Source organism: Siphateles boraxobius, unplaced genomic scaffold, assembly GCF_051911475.1.
Source record: "Siphateles boraxobius isolate OS27281-9 unplaced genomic scaffold, OSU_SipBor_1 30, whole genome shotgun sequence".
NCBI lineage: Eukaryota > Metazoa > Chordata > Actinopteri > Cypriniformes > Leuciscidae > Siphateles > Siphateles boraxobius.
The window spans coordinates 19,121,400-19,144,559 of NW_027508920.1; the positions used below are offsets into that span (position 1 = coordinate 19,121,400).

At 37.4% G+C, this 23,160-nt stretch overlaps 1 protein-coding gene across 5 annotated transcripts; it reads right to left on the bottom strand.

Moving 5' to 3' along the window:
• Positions 1-161: 161 nt before the first annotated feature.
• On the bottom strand, positions 162-22,904 carry gramd1bb (GRAM domain containing 1Bb). 5 transcript variants are annotated; one of them, XM_077248506.1, is made up of 18 exons: positions 17,450-17,746; positions 15,453-15,537; positions 13,738-13,841; positions 11,778-11,873; positions 11,617-11,697; positions 9,991-10,106; positions 9,636-9,807; positions 9,361-9,553; positions 8,182-8,328; positions 7,187-7,305; positions 6,944-7,086; positions 6,060-6,163; positions 5,092-5,286; positions 4,915-5,005; positions 4,765-4,776; positions 4,266-4,373; positions 3,201-3,321; positions 162-3,121 (listed from the first exon to the last, which is right to left on the bottom strand). In XM_077248506.1, exons 1-18 carry the CDS (start codon positions 17,600-17,602, stop codon positions 3,032-3,034), a joined length of 2,130 nt encoding a protein of 709 aa, XP_077104621.1. In that variant the 5' UTR covers positions 17,603-17,746; the 3' UTR covers positions 162-3,031. The 5 variants fall into 5 exon arrangements, with proteins under 5 accessions (XP_077104621.1, XP_077104620.1, XP_077104624.1 ...); XM_077248505.1 differs by having other exon boundaries at positions 3,201-3,324; XM_077248509.1 differs by lacking the exons at positions 4,765-4,776; positions 17,450-17,746 and adding an exon at positions 22,817-22,904 and having other exon boundaries at positions 3,201-3,324.
• Positions 22,905-23,160: the final 256 nt, after the last annotated feature.

A 23,160-nucleotide genomic window follows, 5' to 3' on the forward strand; every position in this document is an offset into this window, starting at 1 on the left:
CATGATGCAATTTTGTCTGTGTGTGATATCAGCATACTTGTAACACTGTGCATTTGAGAAAACAAGTACAATTTAGTAGTACAATTTCTGTGGGGAATCTAAAGTGAAGCATTCTAGAAACCTCAAGGGGAAAAGGGGCATTCAGAATAAAACTCGTAAGGTATTTTCCCAGTGTTGTTTTATTATTATTATTTGCACTCTGTCTACTTCACGTAGATCAGAGAGCCACTGAATCAGAGCTTCTATTAGACAAAAGTTGTTGGAAGAATGGAAAACTGTGCACAGCACAGTTCTGCTTCCTATATCAGTGAACACTGCATATATTGTCATATACATACAGTGTACATGGAAACGTGTACAAACCAGCCTGGTCTAGAGATAAAAATAGTTCTAAAAAGAAAAGAAAAGAAAAATACAGCAAGCCATTGCTACAGCAGTTAAGTTATGGGATGCCATAGACGGACATCTACAGAAATCAATCAGAACACTTTCAAGAAAATAAAACAGTTGATTTGTGAGACAGTTTGTTGCTTGGACACAGTTGTCACGTCATTCAAGGAACTACAGCAATGGTACAGTGGAAATGACATCAGTGGAACGGGTCTAGACTCTAATGCACCGAGTATGATATGAAAATTCAAAATATAATTTAGAACAATCTTTCTTTAGCCCTAACACTTCCATCACAAATGCTCAATATAATTTCAGTCTCTAATAGTGACAACACATTTTTCAGTTGCAAAATGCAAACTCAAATCTTTGGTCAGATACATCATGAGAAGTCACTGCATACGAGCAAAACAATGAGGCTGAACGTTAATCATCATTTTTTTGCTCTGATGGAGTCAGTAATGTTTACTCTTGGAGCTTTTAACAGAACTGAACTGGTGGTCCACAAAGAAAAAAACAACTTTGATTTCACATATTAGGCATTCACACACACTTACACACATACATGATTCTGACAGTCATTTGATTTTCACTCAGTTCCAAAATACCAAACCATGAGCAAACAAACGATTCATCTTTTCTCTAAACACGCATAGTAAAAAAAGAGAAATCAGAAAACACACCCAACAACCTATACAGATGCATTCTAATGCCAAAATAAAAGCTCTTAAGATTTATAACTGAGAGAAGATTTTAACAGGTAATAAACCAGAAGGAGAAACTGTCCAAACTGTAATGATCTCAACTGCAACAAACGTACGCTCTGGAATAAGACGCCGGCTGCAAACACTGCACAGAGCAACACTAAAGATAGATTTGAAAGATCCACAGCAAAAACTCAATCCGATTCCAATGCTCTGGACAGTGGAGTGCACGATTCAAATGACATTACTGCGAATGCTTTTCTGGGAAAACAAAACCAGATCTTACATTCATTCATCAATACAATACCATGTGGTTTGTAGCTGAAATATTATCACGTCCCACCAGCAATGTGCCAGCAAACATATATTTACGGTATATCAGGCTTTCTGTCCCACAACGTCTTGACGTAAAGTGCCACATCTCTTCATGTCGCCTCACATGAGAATTTAAAATTTTGTCTGCATAAGAAGGGAATTGTTGCATTTCATATTGTATATAAATACATTCTACCATCTATATATACTATATTTGGTTTAGGCTAGAGCACTTGTGCTCTATAAAAATATCATAACTACCTCCCATAACTTTTCTTTTACTTGACTGATTTAAAATGACGGGGGGCTAAAACCGCATGAACGGTGAGTCGTGTCGTTTTCTGCAGAGCTGCCTGGTCCAGACTCTCACCTCAGACCAGATTAAAAACAGGAACGCACACAGCAGGGAAAGCGCGCGAGCCGATATATGGTCGTTTTGGGGCTTTCTGAAGCCAGGCGGATGTGTAAACAGACGCCCAGTGGATTGAGCTGCTGGGCAAGAACAAGGCAGTTTGGCTTCATGTGCCGGGAGGAAGACACAAGACGTGCTAAGTGGAATGATTTCAAACATCACACAAACACACTTACATTCCCCAAAATAGACACCGATCGAATTGCGATACACGTCTCAAACGTGCTTGTGCGTGTTGCTGAAGAAAACGCAGTTTAATAATCATAAACGCTTTCCGTCTAGAGCTTTGATGAGTCTCCTATGTACACAAATGAACAATAAATATCTGCAATGACCTCTACATATATTGAAATATATATTAAATCTTGAATAAAGTATATTTTCCAAACATATTCATATATTTTTCCTACATCTTCAAATAAATCAGGAGATATCACAGTTTAGTAATCAAAAACTAACGTTTTATCCATCTTCCCGTCTGCGGTGTCCCTTTTCACAGTCTTTCTCTGGTGCAAATACACATTAGGATAATGGTTAACGCTTCACAGAAATGGAAGGTCTCCGTTTTTAGCGAAAATGGCCCTTTTTGCAGAAGCTAAGCAGTGAATGAAACCTTCCGGCACAGATCATCAAGGAAACCAGCCCTGATATTATAGTACGAGTGAGCTAGATTTCATAATGCTCATTGATCTCGTTCATCACAGCTCTCACAAATGGGAAAGGGACAGGGCAGCTGTGGCGTTACTGGTCAAAATCAAGCTAAAAAGATCATTTCCCTCATTCTTTGTACCAATGAACCAATAAAAAACACTTCAAAAGAAAGGAGGGCTAAAAATAAAAAGCATGCTCTTCATTTTCCGGACACCCTTCCTCATGTCCGTTCCGTTCCTCTGACAGAAGTGTACAGTAACATCCTCAGAAAGAGAACCTGAAAGAAAGCTGGAACAGTGATGGGCCCACTCGGACCGTAACCGTCCCACAATTCCACGGGACAGATACGGCCCCACTTCCTGTGGCTTGACTTGGATCCACTTGGATCGCCCGATGGCAGCATCTGGTCCATCTCTTCTTCTTCTGGTCTCTATCAAGTGTCTCTTTTGTTTGGTATGCATAGTCAAACACGCACAGATGGGCCCTTGGTTTTTTGCCTTTCGTTCTTATACGTGGCTCTACATTGCACAGCGCTCCCTGGTGGCCTGGAGGGTGAATGTCAGTAATATCGACTCCTCTTCTCGTCCGAGTCCGAGTTGTAATCTCGCAGTCCCACACCTTTCTGTAGGTTCAGTAAAGAATCCTTCATCTGTGTGGAGACACATATGCATGCTATTATAATAATCACGTTCAATATAATCACTTTAGCGTGTATGCAGACTTATTACCTGATCCAATAACAGTACTGAAGATTTGATGATCTCTCTCCATTTCTGCAGCTCAGCATCATGGTACCTCTGCTGGGACTCCAGGAGCTGTGCCCATTCCATCTGTGTCTGCGGCAGTTTACTGCTAAAACACAAGACACACACACATGGTCACAAAAACACCACAACTCAGTGATCTTCAGGGGTCTGTAGCAAGCGTGCCGCACAAGCCCTGAAAAGAGAAGCCAAAGCGTAATTTCAAGTGTTTGTTTTTAAAATAAGTTTGTTTTTAGTTAGTTATTTGATGCTATAAAAACGGTGCTGTGGCGTACATGATTGACAGCTGTGATTGACAGGTTCTCTGAGCAAAGTAGTCACTGAAGCAACAACGGACTTTTTTTCGGGATCTTTGGAGGACTGAGGAGATTGGAGCTTTAAATTTAATATCTAATTTTCTATAATTAATTATTTCACACCGACATAATGGTTTGTTCTGCAGCAGAGGCGCGTGTTTACGCTTGATTCAGCGAGAGTGAGGGCGGGACCAGAGCGGGACGTTGATTTCGCGGCTTTACTTCCTGCTCACTACTGCGAATGTCTGGTCCCGAAATCGCAACTGCGCTGACTCAAGTCCCAAGATGTCAGCGCCATATCGGGACAATGGCAGCTTCACTTCTCGCCAATGGAAGAGAACGAAGTTATATTAAAAAAAGTATTTTGAAGTGAAGCGATTGCTTTCGTGTGAGAAAAATATCCATATTTAAAACTTTATCGACTAAAATAACTAGCTTCCGGCAGACGGCCGTACGCAAGTCGACTTACGCTAACAGAGTAGGCCTAACACTTGAACTTGACACACAACAATAGAAAACAGTTCGTTTAAATTGTATTAATATTTGACTGCATTACTGTATTTTTATCAAATACTTTCGTAATCACAAGACACTTTAAAAAACCTTAAAAATAATTAAGGACTCTAAACTTTTGAACTGTAGTGTAGAAAATTGCTAATTGAAAAATAATGACTTTGCTCCTGCAAAGCTCCATCAGAGTGAGGCAGTGTGTGTGTGTGTGTGTGTGTTGTACCTCTCATGTAGGCGTAAGCCCTGCCAGCTGGTGAGGCTCTGTGCAGAATACTCCAGCATCCAGAGTTTATAGAACAGCATCACATTCAGAAACACCAGTAGCACCAGACTGCAGAGAGACAAACAAACAACTGAGCACACCTTCAAGAAGACCATGCACACATTCAGTGAAAAAAAACGAAGACAAGCGCTGGTCTTGTGATGGTACAGTGAGTGTGATCGCATCTTAGTCGAGGAAGTCTATAAAATGTGCCACATACGGCCATACATTTTTGTTGCATTCAATTCAAAGTTAAACGTGAGATATTCCTACTATTGAATGGTAATGTTGTTAAATTGTCCATTGCTTTCTATGTTCTAAATTCTAAATTCTGACTTGTTGCGTTGAGTTGAGCGCAGCATAAAACTGACAGAGGGGAACCAAGAAAATGGACTAGAATGACAGTTTGTGATTTTTTGAATAGAATGGATAAATATTTGACATCAGTAAGGGGATTTACCTTATACAGATCCTAAGGCCAACCACAAGATGCAAAACCAGAAAAATAAAATAAAAGAAAAAAGTTTCACCAAGTCAGATTTGTAAAAACAAACATAAAAATGAATAAACTCATGTCAGTACTAGTATAAGCAAAATTAGTACTACTTACACAAAGCTGATGATGAGTAATGGTTTGGAGAGGTTGCTGAAAATCCCGGCCCCCGGCGTGTGCTCAGGAACGTGTCTTGTCTGAGTGGAACCTGTGGGCGGAGCACATGCAAATGTCATATCAATTTAAACCTAAAATACGTGGTGTTTGTGAATATTTGGATGTGCATGAGCTCACCTGCCACGTGTTTGATGCGGTGGATGACCTCCTCATCTGTTGGTGTGGTAACAGGGCTGAGAGTCTCATCTAGATGGGCTGTGCGGAGGTGAGCGAGACCCCTTTTCCTCCGCCTCAGAGTGGAGTTCTTCACTGCTTTAGGAGACAGTCTGTGGCTTTCCATTACAGCGTCCTCCATCTTTGCTAACTCCAGCTCTGACAAATCAACAGCACTTATTTACTGGTACCGATTTATTTTAGTATTAATTATTTATTTTTAGTCGTGACAAACCACCACTAAAAAGTGGGACTTGATATTGTTGCGGGCGAAGTTAAATTTGGTTATGGGTGGAGCTTAATTTAGTTGTGGGTGGCGCTCATTATTGCTGTGGGTGGAGCTAAATGTTGCTGTGGGAGGGGCTCAGTGTTGTTCTGGGTGGAGCTTAAAATTGTGCTTGTGACTTGATATGGTAGTGGATTGGACTTGATGTTGTGGGCAATGTTTAATTTTGTTATAGCTGGAGCTCGATTTTGTTGAGATTGGGACTCTATATTGTGGGTGGAGCTCAATGTTGTGCATTGGGGCTTGATATTGTTTATTCTTTTAAAATAAATTAATACTTTTATTAAGCAAGGAAACGTTAAAATGATCAAACGAGACTATATTTATAATGACAGGAAAGATTTTTATTTCAAATAAATTCTATTCTTTTAAACATTCAATTAATCAAAGAATCCTGGACAAAAATATATAACTGTTTCCACAAATATATTAAGCAGCACAGCTGTTTTAACATCGGTAATAATAAGAAATGTTGTAGAAAGCTCAAGTTTGTAATGGGTTGAGCTAAATATTGTTGTGTATGGGACTTGATATTGTTGTGTGTTGTAGGTGGAGCTCAAGAAGGTTGTGGTTAGGGCTCAATATAGTTGTAAGTGGAGCTCATTATGGTTGTAGGTGGATCATAATGGTTGAAATCGAGTCTTACCAAGGCTTTTAAAGTTCTCATCTAGCCCACTCCAAAAGTTCTTCTCAATGAAGCCCTTCACCAGCCCCCATGGCTGTTTCCTGTACCTCAGTTCTGTAGAAACCCTGAACACACATCAATCACATTATTGTCAACACACACCTGTAGCAGTGAATTTTATAATCCCCATGGAGAAAATTTTGTTTCAGTAAGTTTCAACATGCATTCATACAGAAAATAAACAATGTACGTAAATATGAAAATCACAACATATTAAAATCGTAAAATCTAAATTTCGGTCCCACTTTATATTAAGTGGCTTTAAGTATTATGTACTTACATCGATAAACAAGTACAATGTACTTATAGTGTTCAGGTTGTATTGTAAAACACTTGTGCTGCTATTGAGATGTGATACGGGTAAGGTTAGGGTCAGGTGTGGTGGTATTATGATACTATATATTATGGTACTATTAGGTGAGTTGGTTTAAGGCTGGGTTAAGGTGTAAGGGAAGGGTCAACTGTGTAATTACAAATGTAATTACATAAATTAATTACAGCTGTAATTACATGCAGGTATTTTCAAAATATAAGTACAATGTAAAAACATGTGTGTACACAATAAGTCAATTGTATCAGATTATTAATTTCAATGTAAGTACATAGTACTTAAAGCCACTTAATATAAAGTGTGACCAAAATTTAATTTAAGCATTTTACTGCCAGTGGCAAGAAGGATCCTTCTTTTTTTTCTTTTCTAAAAAAAATCCTAAATCTCCGACCCGAAGGTAATAGCGACGGTAATTATTTTTGTATATTTAACTAATTAACGGTAATTATATATAATTAACTACTGCCTCTCTGTTTGACTTTGGCCATAAAACCAGCATCCTGTTCATCCGTACCTCAGCCGACACTTGTTCTTGGCCACACGTGTTAGCATGTAGCGGTTTATGGTGTAAAAGTAGTCATGGTACGGCACGTCATGAGTGATGACTTCCGCATCAATGATGTAGCACTCACTCTCCTGGCTGGCCTTATACAGGGTCTAATTCAGAGAGAAGTTGCATTTCAAACACACAAATTGCTACAACAAATAATGCACAGAACAGAAGTGAGGAGAAGTGCAGTCCAGATGAACGTCTCACCTGAGTCTCAGTAACTGTGGCTGTTTTAGGAGCCAGTGGGTTGGTCAGGGAGATTGTGTACATGATATCTCTCGTCTGATTTCCCGCATCCTCCTTCTTCCAAGGGTGATACACCACATCTACGAATGGATGTGGGGAAATTGAACATAGAACCAATACAAGCATTTCAAGCAGGGTTATTTTAGTTACCTAAAACATAAAAATAAATAAATAAATAAATATTTCACTATTATGCTTTTTCACTTTTTCAACTTTAGTTAGTGAGTAAGGTTGCTTTTTGAGCATAAAAATATCTCAAAGTTCACTCCAAAAGGAGATATTCTCTTTAACAGAAAACACTTTTCAAGAACTACTGTACAACAAACGGCTTGTTTTTGACAACAGTGCACTTCTTCCAGCTTTTGTATCACAATGTCACTCATTTAAATAATCCCTGGTGATGCCTGGTGGAGCTGCACTAGAGAAGAGATAGAAGGTCCTTCTGGATCGCTTTCTGAAACACCAGTATGCTATTATTATGGAACAATTTTTCCCTCTAAAAGCCACCAGAAGCAAGCAGTGAGAGGTTCCAAACCTTCGTTTGTTGTTCTTATACTGTTTTCATTGGTTATTTTTATTCATAAATGGATTTTGTTGTTTTCAAACTAATCTTAATTGTCAAATTATTTTGATCCCATGTAGGCATATTGTAAAATGATGTAATTTGAGAGTAGGCATTGAGGTCCACTCACTGGCCTCACCACTGATAAAAACTACAATAGTGTCTCGATGATACTAATATAACACTGATCAGAATTATTCTAGACGTCTAGTTAAGTATTGAAACAGGAAATAAATAATACATTTATTAAAATAATTGAATCTCAAACTCAAATATTGAATTATTTGGACTTTATTGATGAATAAACCTCCTCATGGTCTTGATCCCTCTATCAGAGTTTATTTTGGATCATCTCTCAGTTCAGTGAGATGAGATGTTTATGTAGGGTTCTGACCTGTGAATCTCCTCTGGTCCATAAAGTCTGTCATGAACTGGGACTCCGTGAAGAGGATGCCGTACAGCTTATCAACACTGAATTTATACACCTCATTAATGTAGTGACGGCCATTCAGATCCTCGTGGAACGCTTGAACCTCATCTCCTGAACACACATTCAACAAACACTTAAAGATCAACTGTACTGCACTACTCAAGTACTGCCATCAAATTATGTGTAGAGTCTCAGTCTGTTAGCAATTCAAATGACATTTCCAGAGTAAGACAGAATATGTATTTATGACTTCTGAATATGTATCTACATGTATTAAGGTGCAAAAATGAATTGATAAAATGAATAAAAAATTACAACATTTTTGTGTAGCTTCTAAACTGTGGAAACATTTTGAAATTTGATTTGAAAAAGTGAAAGAGTGGACTTCAGATTGTAATGTTTAATTATTATTTTTTTGTTGCATACAATAGAATATATATAGCATATCCATTTGTCCATTGTTTGAAAAATAGCTTAAGTGTATGTGTGTATATATATATATATATATATATATATATATATATTCGGGCCGTGAAAAGATTAATCGTGATTAATCGCATCCAAAATAAAAGTTTGTGTTTACATAATATATGTGTGTGCACTGTGTATCCTTGTTTTGTATATATATATATATATATATATATATATATATATATATATATATACACACACATGCATGTATATATTTAAGAATATTTAAAGAAGATTTAAGTCAAATCTTTTATGAAACATGCCAAATTGTGCACTATTTATGACTGTCATACAAAGTTTATGTCAAGCAAAAACCAGAGAGAGCCAACAAAATACTATTAACAGATTAATTGATTAGAAACAATCTGTTTTTAATCAAATAATTGCAGGCCCTGGTTTTTCTGATTTCAGCTATTGACTGTATGTACCGCAATAACTGTGAGTCTGTGAGATGACAAACCTTATATTTGAATTTATTCACTTATTTATATATACTTATTTATTCACGCTTTGACTCAAAGTGACTTACAAAAGAGGAACAGAACAAGCGATTCATCTTAAGGAGGCAGTAACTCAAGAAGTGCTAGCAATATAGTTTCAAACATCGTACAAGCTAGAACAGGGAGGAATGTAAGAAACGCTGAAAGCATAGAAGAAAGCATTTTTTCAAACCTTCATCATGCGTCTCTGAGGAATCACTGAGATCAGTGGGTAGATCCTCGTTGTCGTTGAAGTCGAGTGAAGGTGAAGGCGCGGGGCCCAGAGGACTCGGCGGTTCGCTGTTCCTCTCCTCCACCAGCAGAGGGAGTGTCAGCAGATCTCCATCAGCAAGGCAGTCTGTGTACTCCTCAGCTGCAATGTCAAACTGAAACCAGCAGAGGGCACGCTTTTAAATGTAGTTTCTTAAAAACGGCATCTGTGCGGTGAGCTGGAGCTGGTATACTCACAGACAGTGGTGTATCAGTGCTGCTGGGAGGAGTGGTGGAGGTGATGGTGGATTGGGTGATGGATCTCGTGTGTGTCTGAGGTGAACTGTTGTCTTGTTTGTTCTCACTGCTGCTCTTGGATGAGTTATCATTACTGACCTCGTTCTCCTCGGCTGGGATCTCCTCACAGTATCTGAACATGCATAAAGAAGCACACAAAGAAGGAATGTGGCTACCTATGTGCTTTATTTGTCCAACATCCATGTCTGTTAAACACCAAATTTGAATAGGTGGGGTTTTTGAGCAATAGTTGTCCTAATAGTCGACTAAACGTTAGTTGACATGAAGCCCTACAAAGCAAGCACGTTTAACTCACCCCATTGTGTTGAAATCATCATCAGGCGGCACATAGTCTTCATCGTCGCTAGTGAGTCCCAGCTCATTGCCGTAGCACTGATGTACAAAGTGCCAGAGCTCTTTAGGGCAGAGAGGCTGAACACAGAGACAGCCGTCAGTATGAGCTCAGATATAACGAATCGTATGTTGTCAATCCACAAATTTTGCAGTGTGTACTTGGCAGCATGAAAAAGCAAAGTGCGCTCTTCTAATAATTACTGAAGCTGTCAAACAATTCAGTTCAGCGCAAACTCACAGACTGCACTCTGCAAAGCTTCACTCTCTGTGCTCTCTTGCAAAATATCCCATTATAATAATATAAAAAGCTGGCTACGCTGCACAATTAATCTCTTATTTACATTACATTTACCTGTTGTTGGTTATAATTAAAGGATTTGCAAGTAAAAACACATTTTGAGCGGTGTTAAGTGGATTAACATTATTAGTATTGCTATACATTTTATTTATAAGTGCCTTACATGACACTCAAGGACACCTTACAAACACAATAAAACGATAAACATTAAACAGATAATCAACATTACAGTCTGGATAGACTGGATAAAAACATAAAAGTAATCATTTAAATGCCTGCCTAAAAAGATGTGAGATTTAAAAACATGAAGACTTTCAATGTTTATCACATCCTGTGGCAGCAAGATCCAAAAATAAGGAGCTGCATGACTAAAGGCTCGAGTTCGATGGAGAACAAGAGTGAGTGCAGGAGATGATCTTAAAGTACGAGTAGGAGCGTAAATATGATTATGAAGAAGGTCAGATAAATATTAAGGGGCAAGATTATTGAGTGCCAGATTGGGTTTTGAGCCGACAAGAAGAATTTCTGTTTTACAGCTATTAAGTTTAAGATCACTTGATGTAAACCACTCTCCTAAACATTCAAAGAGGACAGATGGAGGAAAAGTAGAGGTACAGTAGGTTTGGAGGATAGGTAAAGTTGCAATGGAATTGAATACCAAATTTCCTAAAAATATCACCAAGGGGTAAAAGATAAATAATAAATAAGAGAGGACCCAACACTGAGCCCTGCAGAACACCCATATTGACGTCCGGAGGCTCTGATCTAAACTGCTTCAGCTGTACAAATTGAGAACGACCCGTAAAGTGGGTACCAATGAGTTACCAATGATTCCAACAGACTGTCTGTCTAACAGAATGCTGTGCGAGATAGTATCAAATGCTGCACTCAAATCGAGCAGAATAAGCATGGATAAAAGTCCCAAGTCAGCAGCTAACAGTAAGTCGTTAGAGATCTTAACTAATGCACTCTCAACACTATGATAAGGACAGAAACTGGATTGAAATTGCTCGAACAAACTATTATCAGAAAGATGATCCCGGACCTGGGCTGCAACAATCCTTTCCAGTATTTTAGAAAGAAACGCTAGATTTGAAATGAGACAAAATTATCAGCCCCCGCTTTCTTCTTATTCTGGCACAGATATTTCTGAGACTTTCCACTTCTCATTATATAATTTCACTAAACCCCTGAATTGAGAGAAGTCAGTACTGTGTTGCCATGTCTTAAACATTGAAATTTTTTTATTTCAGTTTCAGTATTAACATTACCGTGTTTATATATTCTCACCTTGTCCAGCAGTGCGTTCTGCCAAAGTCTGAACATCATCATGTAAGTCCTGTCTCTCGCACCAAACGATGTGAAAAAGTGCTGAAGGGAAGATCGAGAACAACTTAACTGAATGTGTTAATGTGTGCAGTCGTATCCGAGTGTTGTTGTGTGTCTCTCACCTTCTCAGTGTCCGTGCACACCTGGATGGCATTGGGAATCAGGCGCGCTGTTTTCTCTTTCGTCATGGAGCAGATGTCTTTCAGCCGTACTGTAAGCTGTTCACACACGCAACAACACACAACACACAACATAACTCTTCTCCCATCTCTCAGACTGTAGCTCCAAAAGTTTTAGTAAAAGTGGCCGTATTGTGCTATATTAATGGTCCTTAATTTTGTTTTAGAGGTCTCCTACAATAGGTTTTCACGCATCCAAGTTAAAAAAACTCTTGAATTTTCTCATAATATACATTGCAGCATTAGCTCTTTTCTCACAGTGTCTGAAATGGTTCGATAAAGGATTCAGTCTCTTTAAACCCCTCCTTTATGAGAGCCTTCTCTGCTCTGATTGGTCAAATGGCCCAGTGTGTTGTGATTGGACAGAAACCAAACGCCTATTACTAAGGCTGGGCGGTATATCGAGTTTGTACAATATATAGATTTTTTTTTTAAACGATATGGAATGAGGCAATAACGCTTACATCGATACAGTAGTTTTGATACGAGCACATCTGAGAAATAGCCGAGGACGCAGTGTGAGATGCTGCAGTGAAAGTACATAGCACAATTTCTCCTAAACATGACACAAGCTTAAATTAAGGGCTTCAAAATAACTGGTAAGATATAGTTGACAAGTTTAAAGCAGCTTGCCCTGTCAGATACTGTTGCTGACTGACAGATAAATACTTGCACTGTTTAAAGCGTTTGAGACGTGGTGCTTTCCTCAGTGCTTAACTTACATTTCACAGGTATATTCTCCATCTGTAAATGTTAGAAAGTCAAACAAATATGTCCATTTCACTGTCAGGAGAGGACGAGCTTCTGCAAGTGAATCTCCGCTAAAATTCAAGCTTCCGTTAATGAGCGCCGCCAAATAGACGAGAACAATAGAATAGTAGCGCAACAATTCTGACTAAAATATACATATTGCTAAAATATTTGTTGTTGGAGATAATAAATGTTCCATATGTGGAATTTTAAACCTGCAAGTATATTTTTATGAAAGTGACCATTTTAATGGGGTAATCAAATGCAGGCTAATATAATTAGTTTGTGCTTTTGTTTTTGTTTTCATTTTCATTTTTAGTTTAGCCTGGTCATTTTAAAAACAAAAGCATTATTTTTGTTTTTAGATTGTAATGTTACAATGTTAGAATGTAATGTGATTTTAACCACCTTTTTGCACATAATACCTGTATATTACATAGCCTACATTAGATTCCCTATATTTGCATATCCTTCAATGTCAACATTGTTTGGATATCATTGAGCAGGATGTGAAATAATTTTTTTTTTTAATAAATACAGATTTTCTTTATCCAAATAGAAAAACGTAGAAAGTACCGAGATGTATATCGTATATCGCCATTTAACCAAAAAATACCAAGATATGCTTTTTTGGCCATATTGCCCAGCCCTACCCATCACCATATCTGAATTTGAGCTCCGGATCTTCCACAGCTCTCGATACACAGTGATGCGAACAGTAAAAATGGCTTTACAGTATCAATTCGAGTGCGAGTCCTCATTAATTGGAAGTGCATGCAAAGTGGATTTGCTTTCGCTGTGCAGAAAAGAGTGTCTTCTCAACATGTCGACAACACAAACTAAACTCTTCCAGTCTCAGCTACAACTACAGTGTTTGAGGGTCAAAGTAGACGTTGTTCACGAGCAGCCGATGAAGACTATAGGCTGGCATTATGCAAACTTGTTACAAACCGAAATGCAGGAAGTAAGACTAGTCTCAGACTCAGTTCAGAATCGCTTATCTTTCGAGACAATAACTCCATTTATCATTTACTTTGATCTGTGCAACTTTGCAGACCTTTTTCATTCACAAACAGCTAGGCCTATATTACACACTACAGGAATGGTAAATATCCAAAAAAGCATAATAGGGGAACTTTAAAGTATATCATACCAGTGTCTCCCAGCGAAAGATGTTGCTATAAAAACAGATCCAGTTTTCGGAGAGGTAGAGGCGGCCCTGCAGGAGAATGTCCCGCTGGAGAGCGCAGGAGTAGTCTGCCAATCAGAGGACAAGGTCAAAGTTCAAACCATTCAATTCAATATTTTTTTCCCCTTATATTCCAGTTTTGTATCCATCAAGATCCAAATAAAAGAAGAAAATAATCAAATAAATTAAGAACCTTTAAACTGTAAATTAACTAATCAATTATACATTTAATAGTTAATTATAGTTTTATAGTTAAATATCATTTATTATAAATTATAAATTGACACTCTTTAAAGTCAAATGGAAATTTAATCTAAAATATAATAATTATAATAAAAGATTTTAATGAAAATATATTAATATTAAATATCTACATACACTGAAAAAAATTATACTTTGGACCAACTTAAAAAATACTCTTATGTTACAGCCAAATTGATTAGTTTATCTCAAATTATATTTGATAAATTATATTATATATATAAAAAATATGTATTGTCCCAAAGACAAATACATTAATACAAAGTAAAAATATTATTTATTATATAGACCGTATACTTCTTTAAACATAAGCTAAATGTATGTATTAAACAACGATTGTCAATGTGGCACGCACGAACGGACTCACGCACGCATGCACGGACTCATAGAGGCACACATGCACGGACTCACACACGCATGCACGCACGCACGCACGGACTCACGAACGCATGCACGCACGCACGGACTCATGCAGGCACGGACGCACGAACGCACGCACGGACTCATGCACGCACGCACGCAGGCACGGACTCACACACGCATGCACGCACGCACGCACGGACTCACGCACGCATGCACGCACGCACGGACTCATGCAGGCAAGGACGCACGAACGCATGCACGGACTCACACACGCATGCACGCACGCAGGCACGGACTCACGCACGCACGGACGCACGCACGGACTCATGCACGCACGCACGCACGGACTCATGCACGCCCGGACTCACGCACGGACGGACGCACGCGCGCGCGCACACACACACACACACACACACACACACACACACACACACACACACACACACACACACACACACACACACACACACACACACACACACACACGGCTTCATACAACTTAATTTAACCACAAACTAGACTATTAGCTTTAATATTAAAGTAGAATTTTCACTTAAGATAAAAATAATAACATTTAGTTGTCAATATTTAATTTAGTTTACTTACTATAAATAAAACCACTTCAAAATACCTTAATGTTGATGTCTTTTAAAAATATGCATTTTATTTTCTGTATGTACTAAAAAAACAAAAACAATCATAAAGCCAGCCAGTGTGTGTTCGGTACATCAACACTTGGAAGTCAAGAGAAAAAATTATTTAAACAAAATTGTTTCTATTATTTTTTTTCTATGTGGAGTTTTATTTGCTTTTAGACAAACTGAACAAAACTTCGAAAAACTAATTTTCGATTAGATCATTATGCACATGCACTTAAATAAATGAGACAGCTTTTTCCAGTGTATAATACAAAAATCAATTAGGTGACCAAAACTTTTTAAATGTTGTTCACAGTTATTTACTTTCTCTCTATCTCTTATCATGAACACTATGTCCAAATGCTAATTTGATTGCATATAAGTAAGTCTTTCATTTGTTAATGATCACACTCTTACCCACAATAAGACGCTCTGTGTCCGGCAACTGCTTGAAGAGCTTCCTGAAGTCTTCATTACGCTGCTTATATGTGGGACTGAGGACCTACAACACAAATAACGCAGTAGATGAGGAACACACACACACACTGTCAGTAAGAAACAGCCGTTCTGCTCTTTCACACAGCTGATCATCAGTCAAATGCTGGTTTAGTTTTGCCATGCAGCAGCGTGAGATGAAACCACACTGAGTTCATTCCCACTGAGTAAACGACGACTTCACATTCACAATCTCCACTCCTGTTAATGAGCCAGAGTACACTGTGCATCATTAACAGCGGAGCAAAACTAGACAAATGCTCTTAGAAAAGACAAGACAATCACATTAGATTGTAAAAAGAGACTGTTAAAGAGTCTTGAAATCAACAGAGTAAAATGGTGATCCTTACACGCAATATTGAATATGATACTTTATTGCCACGGGAGAAAAAACAACAACAACAATAATCTTATGAGAAATACCTTTAAAATATCGAAAATACCTTTAGAACCGAACAGAAATTAAGGCAACTATATTTATATATTAATATTATATAGGAATAAGTGGAATAAGAGAATAAGTGGTTTTGAATGAATGGAAGGATTGATGCATTATATTATATTATATTAGTTTATTTGCTGAATTCTATTTCAAAAATATGAAATTAACATTAAATATATAGACAGTACTGACACTGTTAACATTTCATATATTGTTTTTAAATTGTAATTTCTCCATATTGAGTAAGTAAACAAGTATATATATATATATATATATATATATATATATATATATACATATATATATATATATATATATGTATACTTATTCCTAAATGTATGATATTAACATATAGAGAGAACTGACACTTAAGTGTTAACATTTTAATTTAAGGTTTTTCTACTTTATACCATTAAAGAGTAATCGATTATTAATTGTATTTTTGTTTTTTTATTATATTCATTTATATTAAATAAATATTTGTTCTTATAATATATCTTATAAAAATAAAAATGTAATTTATGTATGTACAATATTGTACAGGGCGCGATCAATCGTCATTTACTTGCCAGAGTAAAAAATGTAATTGTCTAAAAAAAAATAAAAAAAAATAAAAATTTTTTTGGTGGTGGATTTTTTACCCCAGGGTGTTTATAAAGGCTAAAAAAATTAAAAAAACCTTATCAAATGTATGATCATGTATGTATCAAATGTATGATTAAATGTATGAAACTGTATGAACATCTTTCATGTCAAATTCTTACATTTGATCAATAAATGCAATTATAATAAAAAATAATACATATTATAGGGCACAAATTAAATAATTTAAACTGCATAAAATAATGTTATGAGTTTAAAGTTTCATTGAGTAACAAAACACCGCTGTTGCTTTGAGAACGCGTAATAGTTCGCAATATTTGTTTGGAATTTTTTTCGTTGGTGAAACAAAAAAAAGTTAATAATGTGTCTAAAATATAAGTGACTTATTATTAACTACTTGTTTATTGAACTATAAAATCAATGTAACATTTGCAGTCGTTATAATATTCAGCAAAATAGCTCCCTTGGTCGTGTTATGTTGCATAATTATATCATGTGTTATAAATGAATTAAAAAACTCTAATTTTTGAATCTTTACCACAGTATGTTTTTTATACTGTTATGCTCATTTGTTTTGATTTCTCAGTTGCCGTTTACATGGAATGTAATCAAATTAGAATCATTCCCGCGTTTCGATGCTTCCCTAGTTTTTTTTTTGTCTGAAGTTTTAATCAGGCTGCTCGTTTTGTCGGAAATTCTCGTTCACTTGCCCCTTCAAAAAGAAAAAAATCCACTTGTCCCAAGCGTAAATGTCAAGCCCTGCTAAATATACACAATCGTTTTTAATTATGTAATTTTGATGTTGTACACTGCCCTATTACTATCAACAGTGGCCCGTAAACTAGTCTTTTGTTGAATCTTTATGGAGACTCACGGCAGGTATTTCCTCATCCTGGTACGGGTCGTCCCTCGGGCCCCAGTGCTGGTCCTGCTCCCAGTCTGAACCCTGAACTAACCATCCCGCCAAAGCCTCCTCCAGCTCCATCAGTGTCTCCCAGTCCTCCTGAGAGTCCAGTGATGAATCCATGTTTCCGTTTCTCTCTCGAACTACAGCCAACGGATCGATCAGTTCATCAAAGACAAGATCCTGATAATATTTTGGATTCGGATGGGTCTGTAAATAAGTATCCCAGATTCAGTCGCCCCTTCAAAGGTTTGTCCACACTATCGCAGATGTTCATCAGGGTGTAACGTCCTCTATCAGGGTGTGTGTGAGTGTCCGGCTCTTCTGACTAACGCCACATGATTCAAGTGTGGCTCGCAAAAACACTCACACGCAAGTGGCCTTTAGTAACCTTGGCAGACAGATGCTTCATTATGCTGCCGTTTGTTCCAGTTTTCTGCTGGGAAAGCGTCTGTAAACATGTCCGTCTTGATTCTTCATCCTTTTTCGAGCTGTAAACGTTGTGACTAAAAGGTTGATACAGGCGGAACATCAAGTTACTTCCGCAAGCGATCGTTAATCGTTACCTCGGTATGCAATGGCTGCTAATATCTCCATTGCAAATTGGTTCTACTTGGAGTTTAGTCCATTAGTCCTCAGAGTTTGTACTTGTGTTTTGCATTCCCCAGATGTTCAAATGGTCTTCTACAGGTTTAAAAAAGACCACGGCGACAAATAAAGACCATCTGGAAACTCTCTGTGCCAATTCCTTGGGTTATCATGTCCTTTTTTTAATCATTTACGTGTTCTAATGTACAATTCACAACGCCATCTCTCAATCCCAACCTATACTCACTTGTGCCTTATCTTTAGAAATCTAAAGATAACCAGTTACAAAGACTGACAAATGATCTGTGAGTGACAACTTTAATCTCCGTCCCAAAAGTATTCTCTCTTCAGCGGTTATACATTAATAACCATAAAGGCGAATGGATAGTTTCTCCCAATGGAGAAGCAGATATATCCAATAACATTCCAGTGGAAATCCAGAGCCTCAGAAATACAGCAGCTCTATGTGATTTACGTAGAGCTGGATGTGTGTGAGTGTGTTTACTCCTGGCGATGAGCATGTAAAGTTGGTTATACATTAACTGCAAGAGTAAATAATGAGAGACGCCGGTGGCTGGTACCAAGAGTGGGTGTGGCAACTCCAATAATGTCATCAGGGGATCAGTTTGTTTCCTTACGTGTCAGTGGCACATCAGTGCAAACTTTCAGGGTCTGTTAGTCTTTCGCAACTCAAATGGTCTTTTATGTGCAAATGTCAACTTTAAAGGGGATAGATCAGCCAAAAATGAAAATTATGTCATCATTTACTCACCCACATGTATCACCAGACTTTCTGTCTTCTGTGAAAGATACTTTAAAGAGTGTTGGTGACAAAAACATTTTGGTGACCATTGATTTTCATTGTATGGAGGAAAAAAAAGTGAGCAAATGATGTTTTTGGTGAACTATCCCTTTAAAACACACTAAAGTAGTAATGCTACATACAGTATGTGTGATCTATGTCTATTATAAAGCCATATATAATACCAGCACAGATGTTTTGTTAGTAACTAATTAATAATAATAATAACTCTTTTCTATGGTTACCGCCTCATGTAAACACAACTTCAGTTCACACGCATTTATTTGAGTTTCCGGTGGAAGTACTGTATGTACCCGGAGTAACTTTGAAATATTGAACTTTTAAAATGTTCCTTAAAACGTACAATTATGGGCCAGATTTACAAACAGCTTAGGCCAGCGCAAACCCTCTTTTGGCGTTAAAAGCCTACTGTCAGGATTTACTAAAGACGCGCAGTGAAAAATTAGCGCTGAAAAGCTGTGGACAGGGTTATTTTTGCGGCTGACCTTATAATTAGCATTTGTATGAGAAATGCAAAATGTCTGGGAGGAGAGTATTTAAATGAATCATGCAAGGTGATTTATTATGTTTGCGCTAGTCAATTTACTGGTATTTGCGCCCTTATTTAACGCCCCCAAAAAGCATGTCTTAAACCAGATGGTAATGCTCTGCTATTGTAATTGCGCTGCTCTTGGTAGATTGCATTGGTCATTATGGAAATGATGCGGCTGCGTCTGTATTCTTTCATTTGCGTTTCGTCAGTAGATCACGCGGAGAACTTTCCACTCCCATCGGCACTTTTATGGGATTGTGCTCTCTTTGCCCTTTGCTAATTTGCCCTGTTTAGTAAATCTGGCCCTAAAACGCTTTATCATGAGAACTATTTGTCTAATGTACGATTGATTGTTTTAGCATACATGTGAGACTTCCCCAACCAAGACTTCCATTGCGGGAGTTCAAACCTTAAAGTTTGATTGATCACACAAAAATGAACATTTTAAAGAATGTGGGTGACCATTGACTTCCATTTAATACAGAAAAAACCCCAAAAAAACACTTAAGACAATTCTCAGAATATCTTCTTTAATGTTCCACAGAAGAAAGAATGTAATACAGATTTGGAACAACATGAACATGTGTAAATAATAGATGTTTTTTGGGTGAACTATCCCTTTAAGGATAGAACTCCACTGAAGGAAGTTGGTGAAGTCTTATACGTTAAAACGATACATTACACAGTATAATGTATATAGTAAAATGTTTTCAACCTATATTCAAACTGTCCAAACATGTTACATACAAACTATACTGAAGGAATCGAGTTGATCTCTGCAGGAAATCTCTTTGAATCATTTAGATGCAGTGCAGAAACGTGTGATGATCACAGCCATAAAATGAACAGGCCTTCGTCTGCTCTGGGATAATGTTACACAACCTCTTTCGATACACACTCCCTGTTTATGACCTTCCCAATTCTATATGGAAAGTAGCGAGAACAAATCATGTCATGAAACTGCTGCCTTAAAATAAACTACTTCATACAACCTTTGCTTCTGTATGATATTGAGCTGTAATAATCAGCTGTCTCTTATAAACCAAACATAATCAGCAATACAACAATGCAGTGGCCAACATTCACTTTGCTGGTCAGTGGGGCTCGTAACTCACATGACAACGGTTGAGATGTAATCACAGAGCTCTCAGGGCCATGGGAGATCATCACTGCCCATATGAACACACAGACGCACATATACACTACAGACAATGCATCAAACATGTACAACACTCTATAAATATGACGTCAATGTCACCGCATGAGATCCTGCTGCCGAACTGCCCAGTATGCATTTAGTGTGCATCAAACAGCTCACATTCATGCATGTGCAGTGCTATCAACCAATCACATCACGCCGCTGAGAACCAGAGCCAATCAGAGAGATGCACAGTCTAGTTATTGCGACTCTCTAACACTGCCGCCATGCAGGCTCTTTTGAAAAAGAAGTGCGCTTAGTTGTACTGAATCTGCGCTTGTAGTGTTCTTTAAATCTTAAAAGTATATTTTTAAAAGACTGTGCTTGCAGATAATATAATATTAATGAAATAAAAGTCAATTTAAATACACTTAAAGAGAGTACACTTACATGATTGCTTCTTAACACACTTAAGTGTGTGCTTTGTATTAATGCCAAATGAAATGTTGTACTTTAAAGTACATTTTAAATCATTATGATTTAATAATCATTTGTCGTGCTTTAATGAAGTACACTTATTTTGATGTGTTACACGTTAAGTATTTAATTATAATTTTAACTGTATAAAACTTTTTAAAAGTATGGTAAAGTGTACTTCTTTTTCACAAGAGGGTATTAACGCCGTGCATTGTGTGTTTTAGCCTTTGGTTTAATAGAGTTGATAAAGGAAGATGCTATGATTAGGTCATTAGAGGAGCACACGCATGCCAGAGCCACAGAAGCCTGACAGACTCAGTCCTCACACTGACGCTCGCTGTGACAGGAAACAGGAAGTGGAGTGTAAAATCATGCTTACTCGGAGAATGTGCTGTCTCTCATGCTGAAGAGAAAAAGTGGACAAAAGAGAGAGAGAGAGAGAGAGAGAGAAGAGAGGAGCAGATGAAAAGAACCACAGACAGAAAAAGAAAGCAAAGATAAAATATTGAAGAAAAAAGGAAGATACTGTGGAATGAAAAGTGATTGATTATGATACAAGTCTCTTGTGGCTAATGGTAAAAAAAAAAAAAAAAAAAACTTGATATTTGTATTATGAAATACAGAGCCCTGGATAATTTTTTTTTATATATATACACTGACCAAGAATTAAGGATTCATCCTCTCGTTTTAGTAAATCGTGACTATGGTTTCCTAATTCGCTCCCTTGTTTTCAGTAAACCATACACACCATATAATAATTTGTTCCCTCAATTTAGTAAATCATGGCCACGTTGTATTCATTTGTTCCCTTGTTGTGCTTTAGCTAAAACAAGGGAATGAATTAAACTAACATGGCCATGATATAGTTAACCAAGAAAAAAAGTATTATATCGTGCACACAATTTAAAAGGGATCGAATTAGTAAAACGTGATGACGTATTCATAAGTCGTGGGAACGATATGCATATTGAAAATAATTAAGTAAAGATAATAAAAGTATAAAGAAATTGTAATTGCTTTAATAAGTGCATAGTATGTACACGCAGAACTTGCTATAATTGTTCCTTTAGGCAAAAGTACCTCATAGTAACATGTAAATACTAAGGTGTGTTGCTATGAATTTCTGACACACTATGTGATGCACAACAATGTTGACCCACAACTTGAAGAGGCGTATGGTTGTAATCAGTCACGTTGGCACATGGATGTAAAATATGAGGAAATTGATAAGATCGTATGTCCGATTATATTTGCAGCTGAACCACTGAATGACAGAGGAAAGAGCAACAGATCTGTAAATCATTATTAAAACAACAATAATTCTCGTTCAATCATGTCAATCTTCACATCTGACACGCAAAGCCAATTTGAAAGTAATTCTCTATTTAAAAATACCAAACAAAACCCCTATTATAAAACAATAATTAAATAATTAATAAAATAAATTTAATTAAATTATCCTGTTCCATTGCCCAAGCAATGTCATGTTACTGTAACACAAAGAACGCACTGTATAATAACATTTATGGCAAGGTGGACACACAATCAATAGTACGGGTTTTACGCACGCGCACACACACACACACACACGCACACACGCACACACACACACACACACACACACACACACACACACACACACACACACACACACACACACACACACACACACACACACACACACACACACACACACACACACACACGTACACACGCACGCACGCACGCACACACACACACACACACACACACACACACTGAATAGGAAGTGTGACTTACATTGTACCAGCTCTGGCTTTTCTGAAAGAGAAGGAGAAGAAAATTATTATATTACGAAGAGTAAAAGAGTAGCTATGCAGAGCATTATTTGCAAACGCCCCCTCACACAGTGTGTATTCACAGACTGAGGGTTGGCCGAGGGCCTGTCATGTGGCAGCTGGTGAAGTGTGTTAGACTGACATTTCCCTTCACTGCATAATTACACATGTATTCATCATTTGGCCTTTGCACAAATAGAGTGATACAAAGATAGATGGCTAAATGAGCAGTTTCAAAGGTGAAATGTCATGGGAATAAGACAAATTCACGCCCATATGAACCAAAATAGAAACTTAAAGAGACTT

Excerpts from the sequence above, each read along its gene's own strand:
- gramd1bb (XM_077248505.1), bottom strand. The coding sequence starts at position 17,602 with ATGGATTCATCACTGGACTCTCAGGAGGACTGGGAGACACTGATGGAG. Across the intron at positions 5,287-6,059 it reads TGAGAACTTTAAAAGCCTTG|AGCTGGAGTTAGCAAAGATG; the intron begins GTAAGACTCGAT and ends TTGATTTGTCAG. Across the intron at positions 3,122-3,200 it reads CAGTACTGTTATTGGATCAG|ATGAAGGATTCTTTACTGAA; the intron begins GTAATAAGTCTG and ends GTCTCCACACAG.